Source organism: Adiantum capillus-veneris, chromosome 25, assembly GCF_014529385.1.
Source record: "Adiantum capillus-veneris isolate H3 chromosome 25, ASM1452938v2, whole genome shotgun sequence".
Lineage (NCBI taxonomy): Eukaryota > Viridiplantae > Streptophyta > Polypodiopsida > Polypodiales > Pteridaceae > Adiantum > Adiantum capillus-veneris.
This window is the reverse complement of record NC_140955.1, coordinates 126,482,636-126,506,148: the sequence shown is the minus strand read 5'-3', so window position 1 is coordinate 126,506,148 and position 23,513 is coordinate 126,482,636. Positions and strand designations below refer to the sequence as shown.

The 23,513-nt window shown below is 43.8% G+C and overlaps 1 protein-coding gene across 2 annotated transcripts in view; it reads left to right on the top strand.

Annotated features, from left to right (window-relative positions):
• Positions 1–5,971: 5,971 nt before the first annotated feature.
• The window catches only part of LOC147425615 (kinesin-like protein KIN-7E, chloroplastic), a 40,211-nt gene continuing 22,669 nt past the window's right edge, over positions 5,972–23,513 (top strand). The window contains exons 1-19 of one of the 2 annotated variants that reach the window (XM_086500244.1): positions 5,972–7,661; positions 8,111–8,208; positions 8,823–8,912; positions 9,036–9,088; positions 9,184–9,249; positions 9,361–9,414; positions 9,524–9,583; positions 9,682–9,760; positions 9,838–9,905; positions 9,989–10,051; positions 10,270–10,374; positions 10,447–10,551; positions 10,662–10,769; positions 12,372–12,518; positions 12,616–12,798; positions 13,192–13,365; positions 13,449–13,685; positions 13,778–13,921; positions 13,994–14,119. In XM_086500244.1, the coding sequence (XP_086356370.1) occupies positions 7,300–7,661; positions 8,111–8,208; positions 8,823–8,912; positions 9,036–9,088; positions 9,184–9,249; positions 9,361–9,414; positions 9,524–9,583; positions 9,682–9,760; positions 9,838–9,905; positions 9,989–10,051; positions 10,270–10,374; positions 10,447–10,551; positions 10,662–10,769; positions 12,372–12,518; positions 12,616–12,798; positions 13,192–13,365; positions 13,449–13,685; positions 13,778–13,921; positions 13,994–14,119 (2,322 nt within the window). In that variant the 5' untranslated portion in view covers positions 5,972–7,299. The remainder of the gene's footprint in view (positions 7,662–8,110; positions 8,209–8,822; positions 8,913–9,035; positions 9,089–9,183; positions 9,250–9,360; positions 9,415–9,523; positions 9,584–9,681; positions 9,761–9,837; positions 9,906–9,988; positions 10,052–10,269; positions 10,375–10,446; positions 10,552–10,661; positions 10,770–12,371; positions 12,519–12,615; positions 12,799–13,191; positions 13,366–13,448; positions 13,686–13,777; positions 13,922–13,993; positions 14,120–23,513) is intronic. The other variant, XM_086500245.1, reaches the window with a different exon arrangement.

Sequence of the window (23,513 nt, the reverse complement as noted above, 5' to 3'; positions counted from 1 at the left end):
CGTTCGCTAGTTCCTTTAGGGTTGAGGGTTGGGGATAGGGGTGAAGCGGGGAGAGGCTTTAGTTGCGGGGGTGCCTCCGGGAGGGGAAGCCCAGATCGAGCAGCTCCGATGCTCCGGCCTCAGTTTTCGCGACCCTTTCTTTTTGGAACCTCGGCGCTTAGGGGCCCGCTCGCTCTTCTGCGAGAAACAAGACTGTATCACTGACAGTGATGCAGGTTGGAGGCTCAAGACTAAGCCCTTCTCGTGGGTTTCTTCCGGTGTGTGGGGAGCAGGAAATGCCGTCTTCGTTTCGGGGGCTATTGCAGCTCAGCAGACTCTCGAGTTAGTGCGTGATGGCACCTCCGAATGTAGGGCATGCTTGTTCATGTAGAAGGGCTTTGAGGGGCGTTCTGCAAATTTGTTTGTGGTTTGACTGCTTGTTTCCTAGTTATGGTTGTGTTGCAGTTGTATTTGCTTTCTCTTGGGTGGGGGTGATTCCATTGTGGCAGGCTCCTAGTTGTTGTTGATGCTTGGCGTACTGGATCTATTCCGTGTGTACTCTTCACCAAAGGATAGGCTTGCATGTGGCACATGGGAGCTTTTTCTGTGGCAGTCAGAGAAGGGGCTTTCATTGGTGGGGCTTCTTAAGCCTGGTCTTTTGGCGCCATGTCATTTTTTTTTGGTTCTGGGGATGACCTCCCCTGTTCGGCGAGTCTCTTCAGTCCGATGTCTGTCCTATGTGGTCGGGTTCGGCTCAGTGGTAGGGAGTGGTTCTTCGGTGGCCACCAGATAAGGATTTGTTCTCTTTTCTCGAGGGTGGCTCCCTGTTGAGCCGGTATCTAGTCGGGGTGGCTCCCTAATCAACCTATGTAACCCATGGTTTACGTGGTGTTGGTGATGAGGTTTGAGGTCTCATGCATCTGTGGCTCGATACAAGCACAAATTTCTTTTTAATTTATTGTTTTGTTGTTTAATATATATCCACATACTATTTGTGAGTTAGGCTATATAAAAAAAAAAGACTTCCATTTGAAAACGTACTTCCTAGGAAAGAGGTCATGTCTTGCATGCAAAAGCTCTTTTTTTTTTTTGGGGGGGGGGGGGGGGGGGGGGGGGGGGGGGGGGGGGGGGGGGAGGGGGGGATTGTTTCGCCTATCCAAACCTTCCACTAATTTACACCCCCCCCCCCCCCCCCCCCCCCCCCCCCCCCCAAAAAAAAAAAAAAAAAAAAGAGACATGGAGTTTTGTTGGGATGTTCAAACATGAATGGCTCATAAGCAACCACAAAGTCTCCTTGAGCATATCAATGTGTGCTTATAGTGTGCAAGCTCTACTTTGTATATGCTAGCTTGTGTAAACCTAATTGGTTTATGGTAGAGCTCTCGAACATAGCATGAGCCAAGCTTGTGGTGGGAATTGGGCCTATGCATGAGGGGCTTGAGGTGTCAAAAAGTCAAAAATTCAGTCCCTACAAGGAGGGGGTGAGCCCTACATGAAGGGAGATGAGAGAGAACACCCACACACTCACACAAGGCATGCATGGTACAAAGAAAGCAAAAGGGACACTTGTCAAGTTTCTCTTCATGTTGCTTTCATGGTGTTCCTGAAGCCTATTGGTTGGCCACCCAAGGGGTCCAATAATAATTTAGGAGATTTAATTAATTGATTTAGTATTTATCTAGCCCTCTCTCTCAAAGGAGAAAGGGAGACACTTGTCTCAATGCTACCCTTGCTGCTTGTAATGCCTCCTGCTTGTGATTGGCTAGGCCTGGAGGGGTCCAATGAGCTTCAAGCATGAGCTACAAGGGGGGGTTGACCCAAGCAAGCTAAGGGCGGTATACTCATCCACACACACTCACAAACACTCTCATTGTGTGCTATGCAAAGTGCAAGAGCTTCCTCTCCTTCTCCAAGCAAGTAGAGGTTGAGAGCCTACACCAACACTCTTGGATATGGAGTGCAAATCCAACCAAGAGCCATGCTTCAATGCTTAAGCTTGCCATCTCCTTCTTCTTCATTACTATGCTATTAAGTATGCTAGCAAAACAAGAGTTATGATAAATGAAGAACTAATTCTTTCTCCTACGAAATGTTTCTTCTTCCTCTTCCCTACCCTTATTCCCTGCTAGCTTTCTCCACCTTCGAAGGTGTTTGAGGTCTCGGGACTGAGGCTTGGGATAGTTAAAGCTTTCTTCAAGTTTATGTTATGTTTGTGATGCATGAAGCTTTCCATCTTCATTGCATCACCTAGGTCACAAGGAACACAAAGATTGTATTGTAACAAGTCTCTCTTAATGGGAGAAATCATAATACAAATGCCTATTGGAGGGGGGACCGGCTCCATATAAATCCGGTCCTCAACTGTTGTCATGTTCTCTAAATTCTCTCTCTTGCAAAAGTATTGTTCATGCCAAGTTAACTAATTCCTATGATTATGTTGCTATCTTCAATTATGTTCACCCGCTATGATCACAAAGTCATTTCTCAAAAGTACTCTCATTAATTTCCGCTACTCTCAAATTAAATAGGCCAATTCCATTACAGTGCTTCAAAAGTTAATCCTAATTGCAATTGAACAGGAAGCATGTGCACTTGACAACTTCTCATGATTGTTGTTACAAAGAGCAACCCAGCCTCAAAGTCACCTTATGTTGGGTTCAATTTCCTCAAGTTGACCTTAGGTGGACCAACCAAATGTGCTACACCTCTCATAAGCAATGCAAATGCTAGCATGCATGTTTGATTATCCATCCTCTTGTTCTACCGCCCAAGAGGTTGAATAGCCAATTATGTGGGAAGTTTGTATTAATAATAATAATAAAAAGATACAAGTAAGCCCATGCAAAGACATTTGCCATGAGAGTAAAGGGACAACCATTTTATATCTTTTACATGCTTTTACAGGGAGCTTTCAACCCTTACATCATCCTAAAACAACATAGCTGATCATAGGTAGAGAATCTACTTCTTTTTTTTTTTCTTCTGTTTTATCAGAATAGTGCTTGTGAATGATTTAGAGGTATTGATAAGTGTTGTAGGAGGTCGTGAGTAATTGTTGGAGTGGCTTCAAGGATGACTTCATGCATCTGAGCCTTGATGCTCGACTGCTCCTCATGCGAGGACTCGTCCAACGCCAACTTCTCCTTCGAGGATTAGAATTGGACAGACTATTGCTCCAATGAATCCACCCCCGTGTCCATTAACTCTTGAGATTTTCTTTTCAACACATCTTGAGGTGCCGACTTACAAACAACATTCTTCTCCTCCTAGTTTTTCGGGGCAAGCAGGCGGGTATACTCATTTGTTCCATCCTCAGCCACCCTCGTATCTCTCACTAGCTCTGTAGACATGTTTGGACATTCATCTAAGGGCTACTTAAGATCTCTTTCAACTCGCCTCCATGTAGTTTTCACCATTGGTTTATTGACAATCCCAGCCATCGGGCAGCTTCGAGCATGGTGCCCAATTCGACAACATTTGTAGCACGCTATGGGAAACGACGCAAATGCCAATTCTTGATGAAAGGCTCCTCATTTGTTGCAGCTTGGGCATAAAGAGCATAAAGAGTAGTCATCCCAACTTGGCGGCAATGGATTGAACATGCTCATGTAGCCAAATTGGGAGACTTTTGAAGGTGACCCACACCGGATACAAGCGCATAATCTCTTCATTAGGGTAGAACTTTGGGGTACACGGCATGACAAATGCGAAAGATGAAGCACCCCAAAATCTTTCTCTTATGACTAGATCTTGAACCGCCTGCTCCAAGGCACTAGCAACATAGAACCCCTTTGCCTATTGTTATAAACTGTTGCACTTCATCCCTGTTGTTGAACACTGCAACTGCCTAATCCTAGAGGCCTTGAATGGTCATCCGTTTGCCCATAAAACAGAGCATGGCAAACTTTGCATAGCACGCCTTCAAGCTTTGGAGAGCATCACGAGAATTGAAGTTGATCTGGATCGAGGTGCCATCACCACCTTTAGTTTGATTGAACACATTACCTTGTGCTAAATCTCTTTCGCCACTGTTCACTCGCCAAACGGGAAGCCTATCACCTTAACCACCTCAATTGCACGTGGTCGTCGAAAGCATCGGGGGAAGGATTTCTTCTATGATAAACTTGTCGATGTGTAAATTTGGGTCAGTTATAGTAAATTTGGGCAAACTGGTAAATTCGGGCTGTGCCGCAAGATCAACGGGCCACGATGCGCGCGAAAAAGGCGTGAGCCATTGATCCCCTTTGCCCATGCCCGTGTGAGATAGTGCTGAGGGGTGCCCACCCTTATGCAAAGGCACCTTTTGCAATCCCGCAATTAGAAGTGTGACTTGCTCTATGGCGATGATGCTACTAGCCATGTTCTTCTCTGTAGATGAGAGATGTCCAGTTCAACTCTCTTAGGCCACAATCACATGGGGCGCTACCCACACATGATTGGGCAATAATAGGCAGACACATGCTCGCTTCTTGAAGTCACACAACTAGGCACTAATCGTGTCAGAGGCTTTGCAATCAACAATTTCATGGTTCTAATAATGAGCAAATGACTTGGCTCGACGTATTGTGCATGTGTGAGTTGGGGTTTGACACATCTTCCCGTTCGTGACATGACTTGGCAGCACGTGAGATCATATGATTATTCTCTTCGTGTGGTAATTGAAAACAACGGCATGGTATCCAGCATGTCCAACTCACTAACAAATCCACTCGCTTGTGAGACAAGTTTCTTAAGTAGGTTTGGCATGGTTGGGTGCCAAGGGCAAAGCTTTCATCGGCTTCCTTGTTTACTAGTAGCTGCAAAAACTGATGAGCCCCATTGTTTGCTGTCGCTTTTTAGTTAACGAAGCCTCGCACAAGCCAACTTTGACAAAAATGGCAAAGCTAGCTTGAGAAGGCAATGTTTTGCGAGAGCAGTCAAAGCTAGTTGACATTAGAAAAACAATGGCCTGTTATGTGGGCTTTTACGACGGGTTTAGAGAAGCCCGTCGGCAATGTTCCGTGTTTTTGCTTCCTCGATCTCCCTGCTTTACACTGAACGGTGGCACGAATCTTTGGTAAAAAGTGTGCAGAGCGAACACCAATTGGGTGTAGCTGAGCGGTGAAGCTTAGTGGCTGCCAACATCGCGAGGGGGTTTAAGTCACATTGCCTATACTTTGTGGTGAAAATGTGGACTTTGTGTGGGTTAGAAGAAGAAAACTTTTCTCTCAACCCAATCTTTGCATGCCAACGAGGACGCACAAGCCGTCTCTCACTCTTCCGCCGCTCCGTCTGAACCCAACCTTATTAGGGTAAAGGGGCCAATAAAAAACTGGCCCCCTTTAATGGGACCATGGACTCTCCAAGTTTAAAATTGTAAAGGTCCAATGGAGGGACACAAGAGACCTTGTGGTGAGGTGGTTAGCTCAATTCAACTCTTAATCATTGCCGTTGGATTTGGGTTTCAAGCCTTGTTGGATGCCATGTCCCATAATAACCCCCTCGTGTGGCTTCCCACTCACTTCTATTTTTGTTACACAGAAAATCTTCGACGAAATTGCGCCTCGTTGTAGAAGCACCGTTTGCGCGTCGTTGTAGAAGCACCGTTCGTGGGCGAGTTTTTTACTGTAGGTGGGCGTTGATGAACTCTTCCAATTGTGCTCATCCAACCTGAAAACGGTGGAGTATGCTGGCTGCAATTTGCGAAGCCCCTTAGGTGGCCTTAAGTTCGGGGTTTTACCCTAAGTAAGACCATATGACAAAGGTACTACTCTTCTAGCACATGCCAGGGCAGTCGGCACCCTTTGTGGAGCCAGCCTTTGTTGAATTTTTAGACTCACATTCACAAGGAAAGAAAGGAGGCTCTATTCTCTGCTGCCTACACACTATTCCCTCCCTGCAAAGATGTTGAGGCCCCCACCTTGTCGTTGTACAAAGTCTACAGACTCTCGCTCTCTCTACAGGCCTATTGTATCTGGAATGCTCTGCATTCAAGCAGCGACACACACATTCTCTGAATCTCTCTCTCCTCTTTCTCTCTCTTTGCCCCACTTTTAGCCTTTAGGCTCTCAGTTCTGCAATGTGCATGGCGGAGCCACATCATCTAGCACTCACACTTTGCGAAACTAGCCTATCAGCAAGACACATGCTTGAAAAGACCCAAATCTTCCCTCCAAAAACCCAATTTGCAAATTGAGCTCTCACGCTGAGAAAGGACCCTGCACACACAGACAGAGAGAGAGAGAGAGAGAGAGAGAGAGAGAGAGAGTAGCGTTGAGATCCAAATGAACAGGTTAAATGCCAATACACACGTAAAGTAGCAAAGCAGACTCTCAATGTCACCAAGATTGTGACTTAGCTGCTACTTACATACATGTAATCACCCATCAACTTCAGCAAGGAGATATCATCATTATACTCACCTGGTTTAACAGTGAAGCATAACAGATTTGCATGGAAGTTGCTCTGTCTCTCTAACAACCTCCAAGGCAGAAGCTTTGCCCTCTCAAAAGCTGGCAAGGCACAAATTTTGATATTACCTTTGAGCTGTCAAGGGAAGGAAACTGTGCACTTCTCATTTGAAAGTTCAAACACTCCCCCCAACCTTCCTCCCTCTCTATTTCTCTGTGAGTGGGTCTCTCTCTGGTAGTCTCTGCCTACTCTCTCTCTCTCTCTCTCTCTCTCTGCTTCCTTAGTAACACTCTGTCACCCTAAGCTTCCACGTTAAGCTAAGTGGCCAAGCTTTTCAGATTTTGTCTTTTGAGCTTGTACTTGATCTTTGCCTCTGTCTTTGCCTTTCTCTATCTATCTGGTATGTATGCTAACGACCCTATGCAGCTGCGGAGTCCACGGGAACGGTCCAGATCCCACATTGTGGCTGTAGTTACTCAAACCACACCCATCATCTCTGTTAGCAACATAACACTCTTGCAAATCTCAGTGGCAGGTGACTTCGATTGTCCTGCCCCAAAAGACGATCCCGGCTTTTCGGTACACATGTAGGCTCATGCTGCCAAACTACTCCAAGTACATGCACTAGCTTTCCAGTGGAATCTTGCAGGAGGTATGGAGTCACTTAAGGCCATCTAAGAACAAGCCCATCAAGCCATTTTGTGATTGTGTAGGTGCTAACATCCTTTTGGTGGGTGTATGCAATCAAGCACCCATCAAAGAGGAAGATCACCAGCTCATATATTAATCAGGAAGTTGATCAAGTAGGTCTGTGAGTCACAAGCAAGCTCTCTCTGTGTCTGCGCGCATGCCTGAAGGCCTTTGCTTAAGGCAAAAAACTCCACTGGGTATCACATGATGCTTGGGTGGGAAGGCTGAAAAAGTTAGGGTATGGCTTCAGCATATGGGAGCAGGCACAGATCAAACTCTCCCTTCGGAAGGGGCTTACACAAGTCAGTGGATGGCCACTTACCAGGCTATTCCAATTATACTCCTTCCTTCTATTCTGCCGCTGTTGCTGGATCCAACCTCCCACCTCCAACAGGAAGCACAAGGGGAAGATCACTCACGCCAACCCGTGTCCGATCAATGACTCCGCCCACCTTCAAATTTAAGTTTGGCTCTCCGTCCTCTCGCAACACCATCCCCCTCTCTTCATCGGTGATGGATTTTCCTCATCTCTCTCATCAACAACCGGTCGAAGACAATGGCAAGGAGAATGTCCTTGTCACTGTACGCTTCAGACCCTTGAGGTATGCATTCCAGTGTAACTATCTCTCCAAAAGGATCTCTTCGAGCCAGGTAGGAACTTCATTTTTGTGGTAATGATAAATAAATGGTTGATATTTCCAGTTTAAGACGCCTCAATACTGCAGGCAATAGACGGATGAAATCTGTGCATTCCAGTACATTACATCTAGCTTCCAGCCATTAGACAACATAATCCAGCATTTCCAGCAAAATGCACCGATAGAAAACGGTTTCAGTGAACCACAGCATAATGTACTCGCTTCAGGTGCATATAGGTGTCAATCAACTACACACAGATGGAGGATAGTGGTGGCTGGCACCTTAACATGATTTTCCAATGCTTTAAACAGTCCATAAAGAGGGATCATGGAGTTTGACTTGATCACCTTTGTACTCTGTCTAGAACCCCAATTCAGTGTTTATATTGTGTGTTTTCTTCTATTTTGGTCAGTATGAGAGAGATCCAGAGAGGCGATGAAGTTGCATGGTATGCTGATGGGGAGACAACTGTTCGCAGTGAATACAATCCGGCTACAGCCTATGCATTTGGTGAGTCTATATGAGGTTGCTGTTAGCATCCCTCTCCAATAATGACTTATTGTTAGTTTCTTTCCCGATAGATTAATTGGGTCTAACACAAAAGACATCATTCATTCATCAGTTTGGTGGGCTCTCTTTCAATTTTCTGCTGTTCTGCCTTTCTGATGACTAGCTTACTCCTAAACGTGCTTATAAGAGACCTTCCACATCACTCATTACATTTTGTAAGCCTCATCTTAATAATTCCACACAGTTCTAAGGTTTCATATCTTGGTATTCAGGATTCCTTGGGCCATAATATACCATTATGGTTTGATTTCCACATACCATTATATACCATTATGGTTTTAGTGATTCTGGCTTGGTTGGCTGATTGCATTAGTTTCCTTGAGCTGAGTTACAAAGACATCAGATTAAATTGCAGCTAGTTTTTTAAGATCGGAAGGTTACTATGAGTGAGCTCCACCTTGTGGTGTTATTGAGATTCTACTGGAAGTGATATGTCTACTGGCATTTGTCCTTTGTATGTAGGGAGCGGAACACGTTAGATTCACATTTGCTTTGCATCACTATTGGACAGAGCTAGGACTGATCCAGATTCAGCTGAATTTGTTGCTTTGCAGATCGAGTATTTGGGCCTGCTACCACCACCAGAGCAGTTTATGATGTAGCTGCAAGGCAAGTCGTGCGGGGTGCAATGGAGGGTGTCAATGGTAGGTTCATCTGCAGGTGCTTTTGTTCTTTTCCCTTCGAAAGTGCTAGTTTCAGCTCAATGTAGCTAAGATGCTTGCAAAGAATAAGCTTTTGGGTCTTGTTTCTGTAACGGGACGTTTCAGGTACTGTGTTTGCATATGGCGTCACAAGTAGTGGGAAGACCCACACTATGCATGTAAGACCCAACACATAGTAGAGGTTTCATTGTGGGTGTACATAATGCACCCAAAGTTATTGCATGAAAGTCATGTTTGCTTTGGTTGCTGGCAGGGTGATCAAAAGTCTCCAGGAATCATACCTCTTGCAGTCAAAGATGTGTTCAGCATAATTCAAGATGTACATTTCATTAACCATTCTTACTTTTTTTTTTCTCATTTACATTTTTTATAGTTCCATTCCTCTTTTTATTCTGTTCTGGAAAAGTTTCCCATTTGGATAATTGTGCAGACTCCAGGACGTGAGTACCTTCTCAGAGTCTCCTACTTAGAAATTTACAACGAGGCAAGTTCTGAGTAATCATTTAAAATGTCAGTCCAGCATAGAAGATCCTGGAAATGTATCAGACTTATGTGGCAGTTTATTAAGGCTTGGAAAGTTGGGATGAGTGCAGGTCATCAATGATCTATTAGATCTTGCAGGGCAGAATCTTCGAATTAGAGAAGATGCACAGGTTAATGTCGAAAATCATGTCGGGCAGATGTGTGGTTGCTCTGAAATGAGATTGTATTTAATTTCCAATCCTGAGAATAAAGCTTCATTCTGGCTTAGGGAACTTATGTGGAAGGTGTCAAGGAGGAGGTGGTCCTATCACCTGCCCATGCTTTGTCATTGATCGCAGCTGGAGAAGGTAAAGAATCGGGTGAATTGAGTGACAGGCGCTTGAAGAGTGATACATAACCTTTGGCTAATTTGTACTGTCTACAGAACATCGTCATGTTGGATCAAATAATTTCAACTTGCTGAGCAGCAGGAGCCATACAATCTTTACACTGGTAATCTTTGGCAGTACAGAAGTTTTGTGTACATCTTTTCTCATCCCTACAGGCAGAAATCACCACTCAATCTTTGTAAACAGACAATTGAGAGCAGTTCACGGACAGGAGATTGCTATGACGATGAAGTTACACTCTCTCAACTGGTATGATGATTGTCAATAGGTGTAAAGTCAATGCCCAGTGAAGATAGCACGAATGCATATGGTGGGAATGAATCATTATGGTAGACTTGGGCATCTTGACCATGCTCATCATGTGTTTTAGAGGGGCCTTGCTGATTGCAATTTGTTGGACGTGCAAAAAAGGAGCACAGAGGATGCTAAAAAAAGTGTAATCCTAAAGCCCATTGTGTATAATGCAGAACCTCATTGATTTAGCGGGATCAGAGAGTTCGAAGACAGAGACTACTGGACTTAGACGGAAGGAAGGGTCCTACATCAACAAAAGTTTATTGACACTTGGCACTGTGAGTCACATTGCTGTCTGAAGGCCAGCATTCTTTGTCAATAAGCTAATTGCAGTCATTGGCACCATGTAGGTGATAGGAAAGCTTAGTGATTTGAAAGCTTCTCATGTTCCTTTTCGAGACTCCAAGTTAACTCGATTGTTACAGTCCTCCTTGAGTGGGCATGGCCGTGTTTCGGTAAACTGTCCTATGTATTTTCTATAATTTCGTCTTATACTGCATTTGCTTATACTCATTTCTCAGAATGTCAGCGGACTTACTCTTTTTCCTGTTTTCCACTCGTGCAGCTTATATGCACTCTTACTCCAGCATCAAGTAATTTGGAGGAGACTCACAACACTCTCAAGTTTGCACATAGAGCCAAACGTGTGGCCATCTATGCTGCTCCAAATAGAGTGAGGAGCCTAACTTTTCATCTGCTGATGCAGTGTGTTCTTCTCTTATCGAGCACAAGCTAGATTGTCCCTCTTTACAGACTGGCACTTTCTTTTAAAGGTGAATTTGGGCCTTTCTGGAATCATCTAGATATATGCCCATCTTCATATAGGCTGATGGATTAAATGTGGCTACACACACGTGCACGTTTGGGCTACATTTATCTGCTGGTTGAAATTGTGGGGAGTTATCTGATAGGTGTGCTAAGATTTCTGAACTTTCATGTGAAGGACTGAATATTTCTCTTTCTTGACCCAAGAAGCCCATGCCAAGGTACTAATACTCCTCCCCTATATAGCACAAATCTAAAAAGTTGGAAAGTTCGTGCCACTGAAAGAACCACATTTACTATAGGACAGTATAATTGAAACAAAAGCTAATCTCTAGATGGTCGGTGTGCACATGCTCATTCTATATACCAAAGGTTTCCAATCAGTAGAGAGAAAGCACTACTACTCAATACGAGGTGTATACACTGGGACTTCTAATGTCTCCTCCCTAATCTGACTTTGTCCTCTACCCATGATTAGTACTTGTCGTTGCAAGAAGTCTGCTATAATCCTTAGTTCTCACAAACCTGAAAATTTCCACGGCTCAAGTGATATAAGTGGTGCAATGTGTGCTTATGATTGAATAGCATAATAATCTCTTCACTTAGACATATTTGCTATGCAGTAGGGAATTATAGATCCACCTAGGGCCAACTCGATGATTGTGCGCAGGTGAAGTCTCACTTTAGGCTTTTGAGGTCACTGCAAAGCCCTTTTTGTCATTGGACCAACTTAGAAGCAAAAGAAATGTGAGTCATTTCTCATTTTAAAACAGACCTCTTGCCAAATAGCCGAGCATCTCTTATATGTATTATAAATTATAGGATGCCTGTTATAATGCTTCACACATGGTGCAACAATACAACAACATGGGCATTTCAAGCACATCTTAATTTCCTAGGTATGGGTTCCATGCTCTTTTTCACTTCAGAGTCATGTTGGGTGCTTGGTTACTAACTTTAGCCCATGCACCAAGTCATAGTAATGCTTGTCTAGAGCAATCGTAGAAGGCTTTTGAAGAGTCAATACCATGAAATCATCATCATTCTGTGAATAAAGACCCACTGAGAATCATGGAAACCACTTAAATAGAGGCCTTTCTAATCGTCATCGTGGACCCCAAATCTAATCATAATGGCTAATGCCACAAAAGTAGTCAAGAGCAACCTCTCAGTTCTAGGCTCGTTGATATTGACCCGGGACCATTTTTCTTGCATTGCCAACTCTGCATATCGGCTAAGCAGACGAGTCCTTGTCCCTGCAATAGGTGATGCTATTGCTCTCTAGATATTGCAGTGCTATTACTTTGGGTCTAATGCACTGAGAAGTTGTGGAAGAAGGAAATTTTCTTGGTGATATAAGAATGCCAATGGCTGCAGTTATTGTCACATTTTCGGGTTTATATATCTTCTCAAACTCAATGATCGGTAATGGTGTTGTGTATGTATATGTCTATGTGGGTGTATATGAATGCAGGGAAAGCACATTGACACAGCTGTTTCTTTTGTGAAGATTATGGACGAGAAATCCCTCATCAAGAAGTATCAAAAAGAGATTTCACTTCTAAAGCATGAGCTGGATCAATTAAGAAGGGGAATGTTCGACAAACCTTACCTTGCTGGCACTGCTCAGGAGGATCTTCTGAGTCTTCGCCAGCAGGTATACAATCTCTTTTGGTCTTTTCTAAACCGTCTAAAGTTCATCAAGGGCTTATTGAATCACAAGACATGAAAGCTGGCAACTTATTTGATTGAAGTTGGAGGCTGGACAAGTGAAGCTGCAATCACGCCTCGAAGAAGAAGAACAGGCGAAGGCTGCTTTACTTGGCAGGATACAGAGGCTTACAAAGCTCATCTTAGTTTCAACGAAGAATAGCACATTATCTCAAGAGCCTGAGCGTCAAGGTCAAAGAAGGCGGCATTCATTTGGAGAAGAGGATGTAAGTTGGACCATCACTTAACAACAACTAGCTGGTCCTTGCTCCCTTTCCCTTTAACTCTTTGTTTGAATACAACCATTCTGTGATCTGTGAATTGGAAGCTCCACATTCCATGTATGACATGTATCGAGCTCTGTGCTATCATGCCATCATCACTTCTTACAAAGTCTATTCCAATGCTTTTGTGTATCTCTATCAGTTAACTATGTCATGTGCAATGGCGCCAACTCTTGCACTTCACCCTCACATGCCTGTGCTCATGACAAGGCTACTTACACACATACATTAGTTAGACAGATGTAAACGTACATACCTATATACTGTACATACATACATCCCTTGCATGTGTTTCCACAAATATACACACATTGAGAGAGTTATTCAACGCTGCAGCTAAAATCTCTTGGAGAAAAGAGGCCCGCATTTGCTTTGGACTTTGAAGATGATGGGGGTTCGGTTTCGCAAGATCTGGAATCATCCTTTGATGGGAAGATTGATGGTGAGGAGATTGCGAAGGAGGACAAAAAGAGCAAGCGACGCGGAATGCTTGGATGGTTCAAGCTTCGAGTTAGTCTGCTCTGTCCTTTAACTTTGACAGACTCTTACATTCCTGATTTCTAGCTTCTCAACTTCAGACTGGTGTCTTGCAGAGAAATGGTAGCTTCAATCCAACTATGAGTCTGGATGCAGAGATTTCTCCAAATGCATCTCCTGCTTCAGCTGGTTCCAATACCCCCCATTGTGAGAGCATGAGTGAATCACGAGGGCGTAGGAGGTCCTTCAGCCGGAAGGCTGATGAAGTCACACCAATGATTGAATCATTTCCTCAGTTCACACAAGCTGGGGAGCTTTTCAGTGCCACCATGCATTATAGAAGGCCCCCACCGGTATTTGTTCACATTCAAGAATAAAAAATATAGCACTACACAGATCAAGTTGTTTGCTTCTACTAACTTGAGATATGCTTTGAGACCTGCAGTCTGGAGAGACAGTGGCTGACCAAATGGATTTGTTGAGAGAGCAAGTGAAGATGTTAACAGGGGAAGTTGCATTATGCACTAGCTCGCTAAAAAGAATGTCAGAACAGGCAATAGTCAATGGTGGTGATGATACACAACTTCAGGTAAGCTCTACGTGAACTTGCTATTCTTTTCTGGTTAGCTTTTTGACATTCTGTTTTGTTGCATGATTGAAGGCCCAAATGGAGAGAACAAAAAATGAGATTCAGGAAAAGAGGCGGCAAATCCAAGTGCTTGAAAAACGCATTGTAGAGGCTGGAAAAGCAGCTTTGAACAATGCATCTCCTGTTGAGTTATCTGAGGTAGAACCAAATGCTTATACATAGTAATTTATAATGTTCTGTACATGTATAATGCATCTATTTTCAGGTAGCAATTTAAGTATGGGAGGATTTTGATTACAGGTATGCCGAACATGTATCAAGTTTGTTTGGCATCAAGTTTGTCAGACTGGTGTCTCTAGCTGTTAGTGATGTTCTACATTGCTTTCAGTGCTACCAAGCATGTAATTCTATTGCCCATGCTAGTGCCATACGCTGCTGATGATGAAGATCTTGGATCAAATGACTGCAATCTTTTTCACTTGGTTCTTTTGACTTAGAGAATTCTACCTTTGCCCTTATGGAGTGGACAGACAGATACAAGAGGTGAATATGATCCTAGGGGGAGATAAAAAGGAGATGAAACCTCTATGGGGTTCTGACTCCAACCAACCCTCTTGAAGGCCCCCATTTTGTTACCCCATTTGGGGTTTATGCCTAATTTTGTTACCCCATTTGGGGTTTATGCCTAATTTCTTTGGTTTGCTTTTGTTTATGTATTGTGGTGCCTTTCTAGCTCACGTTTTAGGGTGAGTGTGGGACTTGGGTACGTGTGTGTGTGTGTGTGGATAAATGTGGGCATGCGTATTTACCTAGACCTTGATAACATTGCTCCAATGTATACATATAAATTAAAGATGCAAAGTATACCAATCAAGATGTCTTGAAAATGCAAGTTGATATTTCTGGGGTGTTTGATACAATCACTTTTCATTGAATTTTATCGCGGTGGTTATGGAAAGGCTGGGTTTTAGACCTAAACATCATGATAGCATTTATTGGCTTTATGAAGGTGGAAAAACTCAAGGCATTGTCGTTTAGAGCTTTCGGAGTTCGATTTGTTGAGTGCACTGCTTTATGCTGTTGTTTTATCCTTTGTAGTTGAATGAAGACATAGGTAGCTTACAGGGCCTTTCCATGTCTGATGGTTTGAAGTTTCATGTTTGAAGCTGATGCACATGATTCAGTATTTTTCCTACAAAATTCAGTGCTAGAGCTGCAAATGGTTAGGGATGCATTGCCATCCTACGGTCTTGTAGGTGGGTTGCATATCACTAAGGGCAGTGAGAGAGCAGTAGAGGACGGGATTTCCGGAATGGTGGATTGTTGATGAAGCATGCTGCATGACTCTACAGATCGGCCTCTAGTGCGGTTGTTGTTGGTGGATTTATAGGCTGATGCTGTGGCTTGTCTCGATTAATGCGACAGGGCTGCCTTCTCACTGTGTATCTATTCCTCTTTTTTGCCAAGGCCATCTACAGGGAAAGTTTGCACAGATTTGAGGCCTTTGTATGCTTGTGCTAAGGGGCCAGACCTCTTGGAACAAGAGTATCAAATGAAACCTTGTTGTTTTCACTTTATGATACACATGCTCTTGATAGTTTGCATGCAGATATTTCACTTTTTCGTTTGGCAAGTGGCAGTGCCATCAATTGACACAAGTGTTATGGTTCTTTTTGGTGTGTGTAGAATACCACCATAGGGGATTTTCGGATGGCTTTGCTTGGCTAGCTCCTGCTCATGAAAGGCTAAGGTGGATAGTGGAGATGAACATAGTGATTGCATTAGATTATCTTTTGAGTACAAATAGTCGTTTTATGTGGGTAGCTCAGGTGATCTTTACACATCTCTAAAAGACATTCGACACTCTCCAAAAGAACAAGTTGCTAACTTAGCCCATGACCCTTCACATGGCCTATAGGGCATCACATGGCACACACGGCTTATCACATGGTTTCACATGGGTAATACTTACATGATTGACACTTTGGATAGGGGGAGTTCTCGCAGTGCAACAAACCCCGCACCTCAACAACCTTCCCCGTGTGGGTTTTGTTGCACAATAGGTTGATAATGATAAGTAGCACTCACACAAACTGCCTCCCCTCAAAACACACAAAGGGTGAGGTACACAAAACAAATTATCTCTCTGACACACGCACAATCCTTCCCTAGAACACAAATAGGTTAGACTTGTTACTTGGGATTTCAGATGGGCATTGACATTGTTGGTCACAACAGTAGATTGAGCCAATTCTGCAACCCATTTGGAGAAAGCTCTATCATTGTTCTTCAATGCATTGATCTGTCGTGCTGGCAGACCTATAATTGTGCACCACGTGCTTCTTGCAACCGTCGGTATACTACTTGTGGAATATTGCATTCAGGGTTTTACCCCAGCTGTGCCGCTTGGTGCATAGTCTCATTGGGGGGCTCTGATTGTTCTTGAGAAACTCGTGCGTGAGTAGCATGGTACACCATCATTGTGCCGAGGAATGAGGGCTTGGGTATCATTGAGTAGGAGATGTGGAGTAGTTCCTTGCTCTCCAAGCTCAATGTTAGAAGTCCTTTGTTGGGAATGAGCCTTGGAAGCATTTCTTATATCAAATAAGTATGTATCTGAAAATCTGCCACCAACGAACATTTGCATCCAAAGATCCATATCGTGGATATACCATTGACGATGTCCCTCAATGCACAATGTGGGCTGGTCTCCTCATGAGATCCTTGGTGTGTACTTGGCTGGAGATGAGAGATGGTATGACTTATGTAATGTGATAATTCAAGATGAGTGCTGAATGGAAGTGATGTAAGGTGATAACTCAGGATGAGTGCTCAGTGCATATTGAAGGTTTCTTTTATTTCATGAGAAGATGTGCAAAAGGCTAGGGAGAGAAGACTCAAGGGAGATACTGTGAGTGAAGGTTCTGTGAGCGATAGAGAGAGAAAGAAGACTAACACCGGATGGGATCTGAAACCCCCCTCCAAGGACCTCCCTATCTATTGCTAGAGAGGTATTTGCTTTAGATTGCCCATATGCTGATACAATGGATCTAGATGCTGAGATGCTAATGGAATCTTGCGGTAGAAAGCTTGGATTTTCAAGGCCAAGGGCTGGAAACTGAAATTGCCAGGGCTGATCTGGCTTGGATCTGCAAATTGGTGACGATTCTATGGCTGAAAATGCTAGAGATGCTAAGGGTGAAGAGGCTGAAATCTGCAAGGTACTTGAGAAGATGCCAGGCTTGTTGATGAGTGAAAAAAGTTGGAGGGTAAAACATTCAGACATGGTACTACTTGGTCTTGTATTGCGGGTACCGACTTATGCTTGAGAAGTGACTATTCTTTTGCATATATAAGTGAGCCCTAAGGTCACTTATATATACAAAAAAACTTGGGTCCGCGCTTTTGCTCCCTCAATGATGCAAAACATAACGAAGATGTGATCTATAGTAGAGAAGGCTTGTTTGAAACCTGCTTGGCCACGGGCTCTGTGTCCCTCTCTCTCTGCTTATGAGTTGAGATGTGCCTCAAGTACTGCTTCATTAACTTGGCCCATCAATCATGATGGTTCTATAATTCCCTGGGTCCAGGGTGTCTTCGGACTTGTGGATAGGTAGAGTAGTGTGTCTAATCCACTCCTTTGGGAAGCCTTGCACCATAGCCTTGTTGAAGATGTGTGGAATCAACGGGACTAAGGCGTCAACTGTGTAAATTAGGTGCTCATGTGTAGTGCTTTGTGCTCACCAAATCCGCGGTATTATAGTCGGTGTATGGCTCGTGTTATGCTGAAGAAAGTGGAGATGGTAGGTCATGGCTCGAGACTCCAGTTGCTCCGGGACTGGAGGTTGCCCAATGACGGTTGATGTAGTGCTTCTATCACACACTTTAGAGGATGCTCAAAAGCTTATGGTTGTCCTTGAGAGCTTTTGCTGGCATAGTGGGTTGAATGTGAAAACAAAGTCTATGCTTGCGGTAAAGACCAACCATAAGTAGCAGCCATACATTGTAGACACTTGAAGTTGTTGAGAGCTTTAAGTACCTTGGCCTTGGGATTCCGGCCAATCACAAGTGACATAAGAGACACTTGAAGTTGTTGAGAGCTTTAAGTACCTTGGCCTTGGTATTCCGGCCAATCATAAGTGGCATGAATGTGCTGTGTCATTTGGAACCTAAGAAGAGAGCATATAGTGCATTTGAGAGAATGTGTAGTACGGGGAATGTCAAATGTTGGGTTCCTAAGGAGTATCTCTTTGACACATTGGTGACACCACTACTTCTTTATGGAGTTGTAGTGTGGGGGGTGGGGGCATCTCAAAGTCTACTTGGAAAGACTTTGAGAATGTCCAAAAACGTTTCTTACAAACTTTCTCCAAGGTAAGACACAAACACCATGTATGCTCCTACTTCTTGAGTTGAGATCTCTTCCGATTGAAGTTATGGGCATGGAAAGGGTTGTGGAGTACACATCATAAACGTGCATGAAAAGTTGAAAACCCCTCCTCTCTACTTCCTAGAATTGCATGGGAAGCAAGAAAAAAAGTTAAAAAGACATATAAAAGCAACATCTTGAGCACGGGATGGATGCAAGACATAAAGAAGTGGTTTGGGAGATGGGATGCATTACACTTGCTACATGATGATGCTTCAATAGACTCCCAAGTGAGTGAAGCTTTTCACAACGGCAATATATTACAACTTGACGCTTCATACATTACACCATTTAAATTTTCCCCAACTACAAAATCATATTCCTCACCAAAAGAGAAAATCGTACTCACCCTTATATGCTTGAGCTTATCCCCTTGTTGGCATTTGTTGGCAATACACACTATAGCAACCATTTGGCTTAGCTCCCACTCCCTTCATTGCGAGACAAGGCGCAGGGGCAATAGAGAAGAGTCGCATCGACTATGCACATTATGCTCACTGCAAGGTCGAGAGTCTTAAGTACCATACCCTACTAGAGTGCTCAACTTTTGCTTAGATCCAAACTTACACCCTACTAGAGTGCTCAGCTTTTGCTCACAATCAAACTCGCTTTATTCACGTTTTCAGCCATGACTTAATCTTATTAGACCTACCCACTTTCCTCTCCGAGCCACAATGTGGACTCTCCATTGTGATTCTCATCACCACAATCCTGGACCATCGAGAATCACTTATCAACTTCACAAAGTACATCAGATGTGTCTTTGGTCCCATAGGTCATATTTGACCTCCAAGAATGCTAATAAAATCTCTCTCTCTCTCTCTCTCTCTCTCTCTCTCTCTCTCTCTCTCTCTCACACACACACACACACAGAGGTCTGGCATGCATGCCACATGGAGTCACTAGAAGCTCTCTAGCAAAAAACAAATATACAATCTTGTGAGGAATAAGGAGGGTAAAAAACATGATCATCATCATCATCGTCGGTGTCCTAAAATGTCCAGCATTGGTCGTCCAGGTCTGGCATGCATGCCACATGGAGTCACTAGAAGCTCTCTAGCAAAAAGCAAATATACAATCTTGTGAGGAATAAGGAGGGTAAAAAACATCATCATCATCATCGTTGGTGTCCTAAAATGTCCAGCATTGGTCGTCGTCAAATCTCGTCAATGTCCTCCATGGTTACTCCGATTGGGAGTCTCCTGTGTTGTAGTAGAGTAGTCTTGATCTTTTGCAGTAGTCTTTGTTGATGTCGTGATACTCCTCATAGTCGTGGGCATCTGGATCTCTCGAGCTCAAGGGCTCAGTCAATCAATGTATCTCTAGTATAGGTGGACTAGGAAATCTGCTATGGTGGCTTCTCCTCTGAATGCATAGTAGCTAGTATGAAGAAGTCTATGATCTGTCTTTGAGAGTGTCTCACTCTACCTGATATCCTCAGTAGACCCTCTGTGTTTGTGTAGCTCTAAAAGATACAAACTAAGGCATCTGTGTCATGTGATCTTGGTATCTCATAACTCTAGACAATGGTCCAAAACCCTCTCTGAAAAGACAGTGAAAGTGGCCTTGTATCTTGTAGTATGCTAGACAATGGCATATATAATGTTCAGCTTTGTTTTTGGTTCCATATGACATAATTGACACGTATTAGCCTCTGTTGGTACTCCTTTGAATATGAGAGTCTCAATCTCAAGCTGATATGAAGATGTGCGCATCTCACCAATAGCACATCGTATCCCATGCGATAAATGGGTGTGCATGTAGCTAGTCTGGTCACAAAAGCATCCTTCGTAAGTTGGAGAAGATGCTCGTTGTAGAAAGCCATCTTTGTACTCAAATCATGGGTCGGTTGTATCCATGTTAATTTGGTGTCTAACCAAATCAAGTCCTGTCTAATGAGCATAGTGGTCTTCATCCACGTGAAAGACATGGAAGGTGCATCCAATGAGTACTAGAAACCATGTCCATATTGAAACCATGCAATTGAAACCAAGGTCTCATTTGTTCACTGGCAAGATGTATCTCCTTGTGATGCTAGCTAATGGGAGTACTCCGAGGCTTGTCAGACATATCTGTCTTTGGGGCAGTCCCAGTTACTGTGTATAAAGGAGACTTATCTAGTAATTGCCTCTACCACCAATAGGGGGATAGCTAGCTCTGTGCGAATAATCTCATGTGGTACTTAAGCTTTGGCTTTGATCATCGAGATACCATAAAGACCAATGTCCTTTCCATATATCTCCATCCCTCAGTGCTACGAGATAAAAAAGGTCCCCATATTTGCACTCCATAAAGCATAGATGAGGTCACCAAAGGATCAAAAAGCCAAAGAGAGGTTCTTGGAACTGAACGTGTGAGCTCATCCTCTCAAGTCTCTACTACTCTCTTCAAGAAGAACAATGGGCCTCTAAATACCACCCCAAGATAAGTTTATGCATTTGTATACTCCATCGTCTCGTGACCATATGTTAAGGTGGGTCCCGACCTCTTGACCCACTTTGGTGGGCTGTTAAACACCATGATCGTGGTCCAAAGTTCACAGACAAGCCACTATCTTGAGAAAAAATGTGCAGGGCATTGAAGTGTTGCATTCTCTCTGGGGAGTCGGAAATTAACACAATGTCATCAACATATAGCGACAATGGAATCCATGTCCTTGTCAACTCTGCTTCTCTATCACCCTCCCTCTCTATGTAATCTGAAACCCCATCCACATACATACCAAAAAGAGTTGGGGAGAGTGTGCAACCTCATTTCACCCCAGTAGTGTAGTGGACCAACTCGGATGTCCCCTCGAGATTGCAAACCTGCCCTACAACTCTCCTATATAAAGCTATGACCTCATATAAGCTCTCTGGGCACCCCATATTGTGTAGTCTACCCATCAATCTGGCTTTGGGAACTGTATGGAAAGCTTTGCAAAAATCCACAAAGCTATAATAAATTCTCCTTCCATGTGATTTGCCCTCCCCAATAATAGCTCTGAGTGTCAATTTATGGTCCAAAGCCTCTTAAAACCTTCTTGTCTTGGTGCTCGTATGCCTCCTCTCTTTGGTCATCTACTCAATGGCTGCTCAAGAAAAGATGCATACAGCCTAGCCAACGTTTGTCAATCATGATAGTGGGATAGTTCCTAGGCTCCATAGGATTTCTTGCCTCGAAGATAGGCACAATAGTGGACATATTCCAAATCTCCAAGAGACCCTCACACATGGTGTGGTTGAACATCACGTCTAACAGATCTACAAGCATGTCTCTGGCATTTATATAGTGTTCTGCCAGCATGCCATCATGGTCATATGCTCTCCTACTCCTCATTTTGTCAATAGCTTTTCTACCATCTTGGCAATAAGGAAAATGTATGTCTATGGGGATGGCTCTTGAGTCTTGTAAAGGTGGCTGACCCAAAATTGTATAAAGAGATGTTGCTTACTGACCCCCAAGTCTCAGTGGAAGTAATGGCTAGGGGTGGAGAGTGCTCATGAAAAATTCTCCATACCTGAGTTGTGACATAAAAAATATAAGTCCCGCTCTAGCGGAGCAAGGTAGGTCCTTGTCTTCCATTGCACCAAGTGCTGGCAACTAGTCCGTGACTGACTGTAAGTGGTTACCCCCAAGAGTACCTCCCTCTGAAGTCTTACGCTTGTCTCTCTACATTCATTACGCCAATTTTTTTGGGGCATGCTCCCAGACCGTTGTCTATGATTTGGTTGAGTGTGTGGGTATGCGTCTGTTGTCCAACAAGCCTAGGTTCGACTCTAAAGTCTTGAATAGAAGAAATAATCAACTATGCGGGCCCCATGTCTAGGAAAAAAACAAGTGAAATCATCCGTTGTTGAGATTGGTCACTGTAGGCCGTTTAGTGTGTGTATATATATATATATATATAAAAGAGAGAGAGAGAGAGAGAGAGAGAGAGAGAGAGAGAGAGAGAGAGAGAGAGAGAGAGAGAGAGAGAGAGAGAGAGAAAGAAATGAAATGATATATTAACGTCTTCAAAAAGCCTATGAGACCATCAGATACAAAGTGGTGAATCTAATATAATGTCTGAAGTACAAGTACAAAAAGTACTGAAAGTAAAAATGAAAACTGAAATGAAGTGTGAAATGTGAAATGTGAAAATGTAGAATAGGCCCTCAATGACAATCCGGGTGTCGTGCTAGAATGCCTCTGATCCTCTGCTGGAGTCTCCATCGATGTAGTGTGCTCCTGTGTCTCGGTCTTGGTCGTCTAGATCTCCCGAGCTCAATCGCCCTGTCAATGAGGGTGCCTCTGGTGTGAATGCGGGTACAACCCTGTGCTGGTGGTTGGTCTCTTGGCTCCCTCGATCCAAAGAAATGTGTGATTTGTCTCTGCGACTGTCGTACTCCATGTCTCCCCAACAGACTGTCTCTATGTCGGTGTAGCTCAAGTAGATATAAGCCAAGGCATCTCTGGTCCTGATACCTCATGACTCTATCTAGGGGTCCAAAACCCTCCCTGAATAAGCAATGGAAGCGCCCTCGTATCTCATAATACACAGTGCAGTGGCATATGTAGTGTAGCTCTGTCTCTGGCTCTCTACTGCATAGTTGACATATCCTAGACTTTGGTGGTATCCCTCTGAATCTACCCGTCTCAATCTCGAGCTGGTGTGAGGATGTGTGAATCTGACCAATAGCACATCGCAGACCATGAGATAAATGAGTGTCCATGTAGTTCGGACGAGTCACAAACCCATCCCCTGAAAGTTGGAGAAGGTGCTCTTTGTAGAAAACCATCTTCGTGCCCAACTCCTGTATCGGCTCTACCCATGTCCTCCTGGTGTCCAACTGTATAAGATCCTGACGAATGAGTCTAGTGATCTCCGTCCGTGTGACTGGCAAGGAGGGTGCGTCCAGGGAATACTGAAAAGGAGGCAATCTATCCATGTTGAAACCATGTCTCTGAAACCATGAGGTCATCTGTGCATACCAACATGATGCATCTCCCTGCATCGCTAACTGTCTAGAGGACTCAAGAGCCAGTCTAGTATATCTGCCTCTATGTGTATCCCATAGACTGTGCATAAAGGACACTGATCTGGTAAGAGCCTCAATCTCTATAGGAGGGGCGGCTACCTCCGCTCGAATAATCGCATGTGGTACAGAGGCCTTGGCTCTAATCATCCGGGATATCATAAAT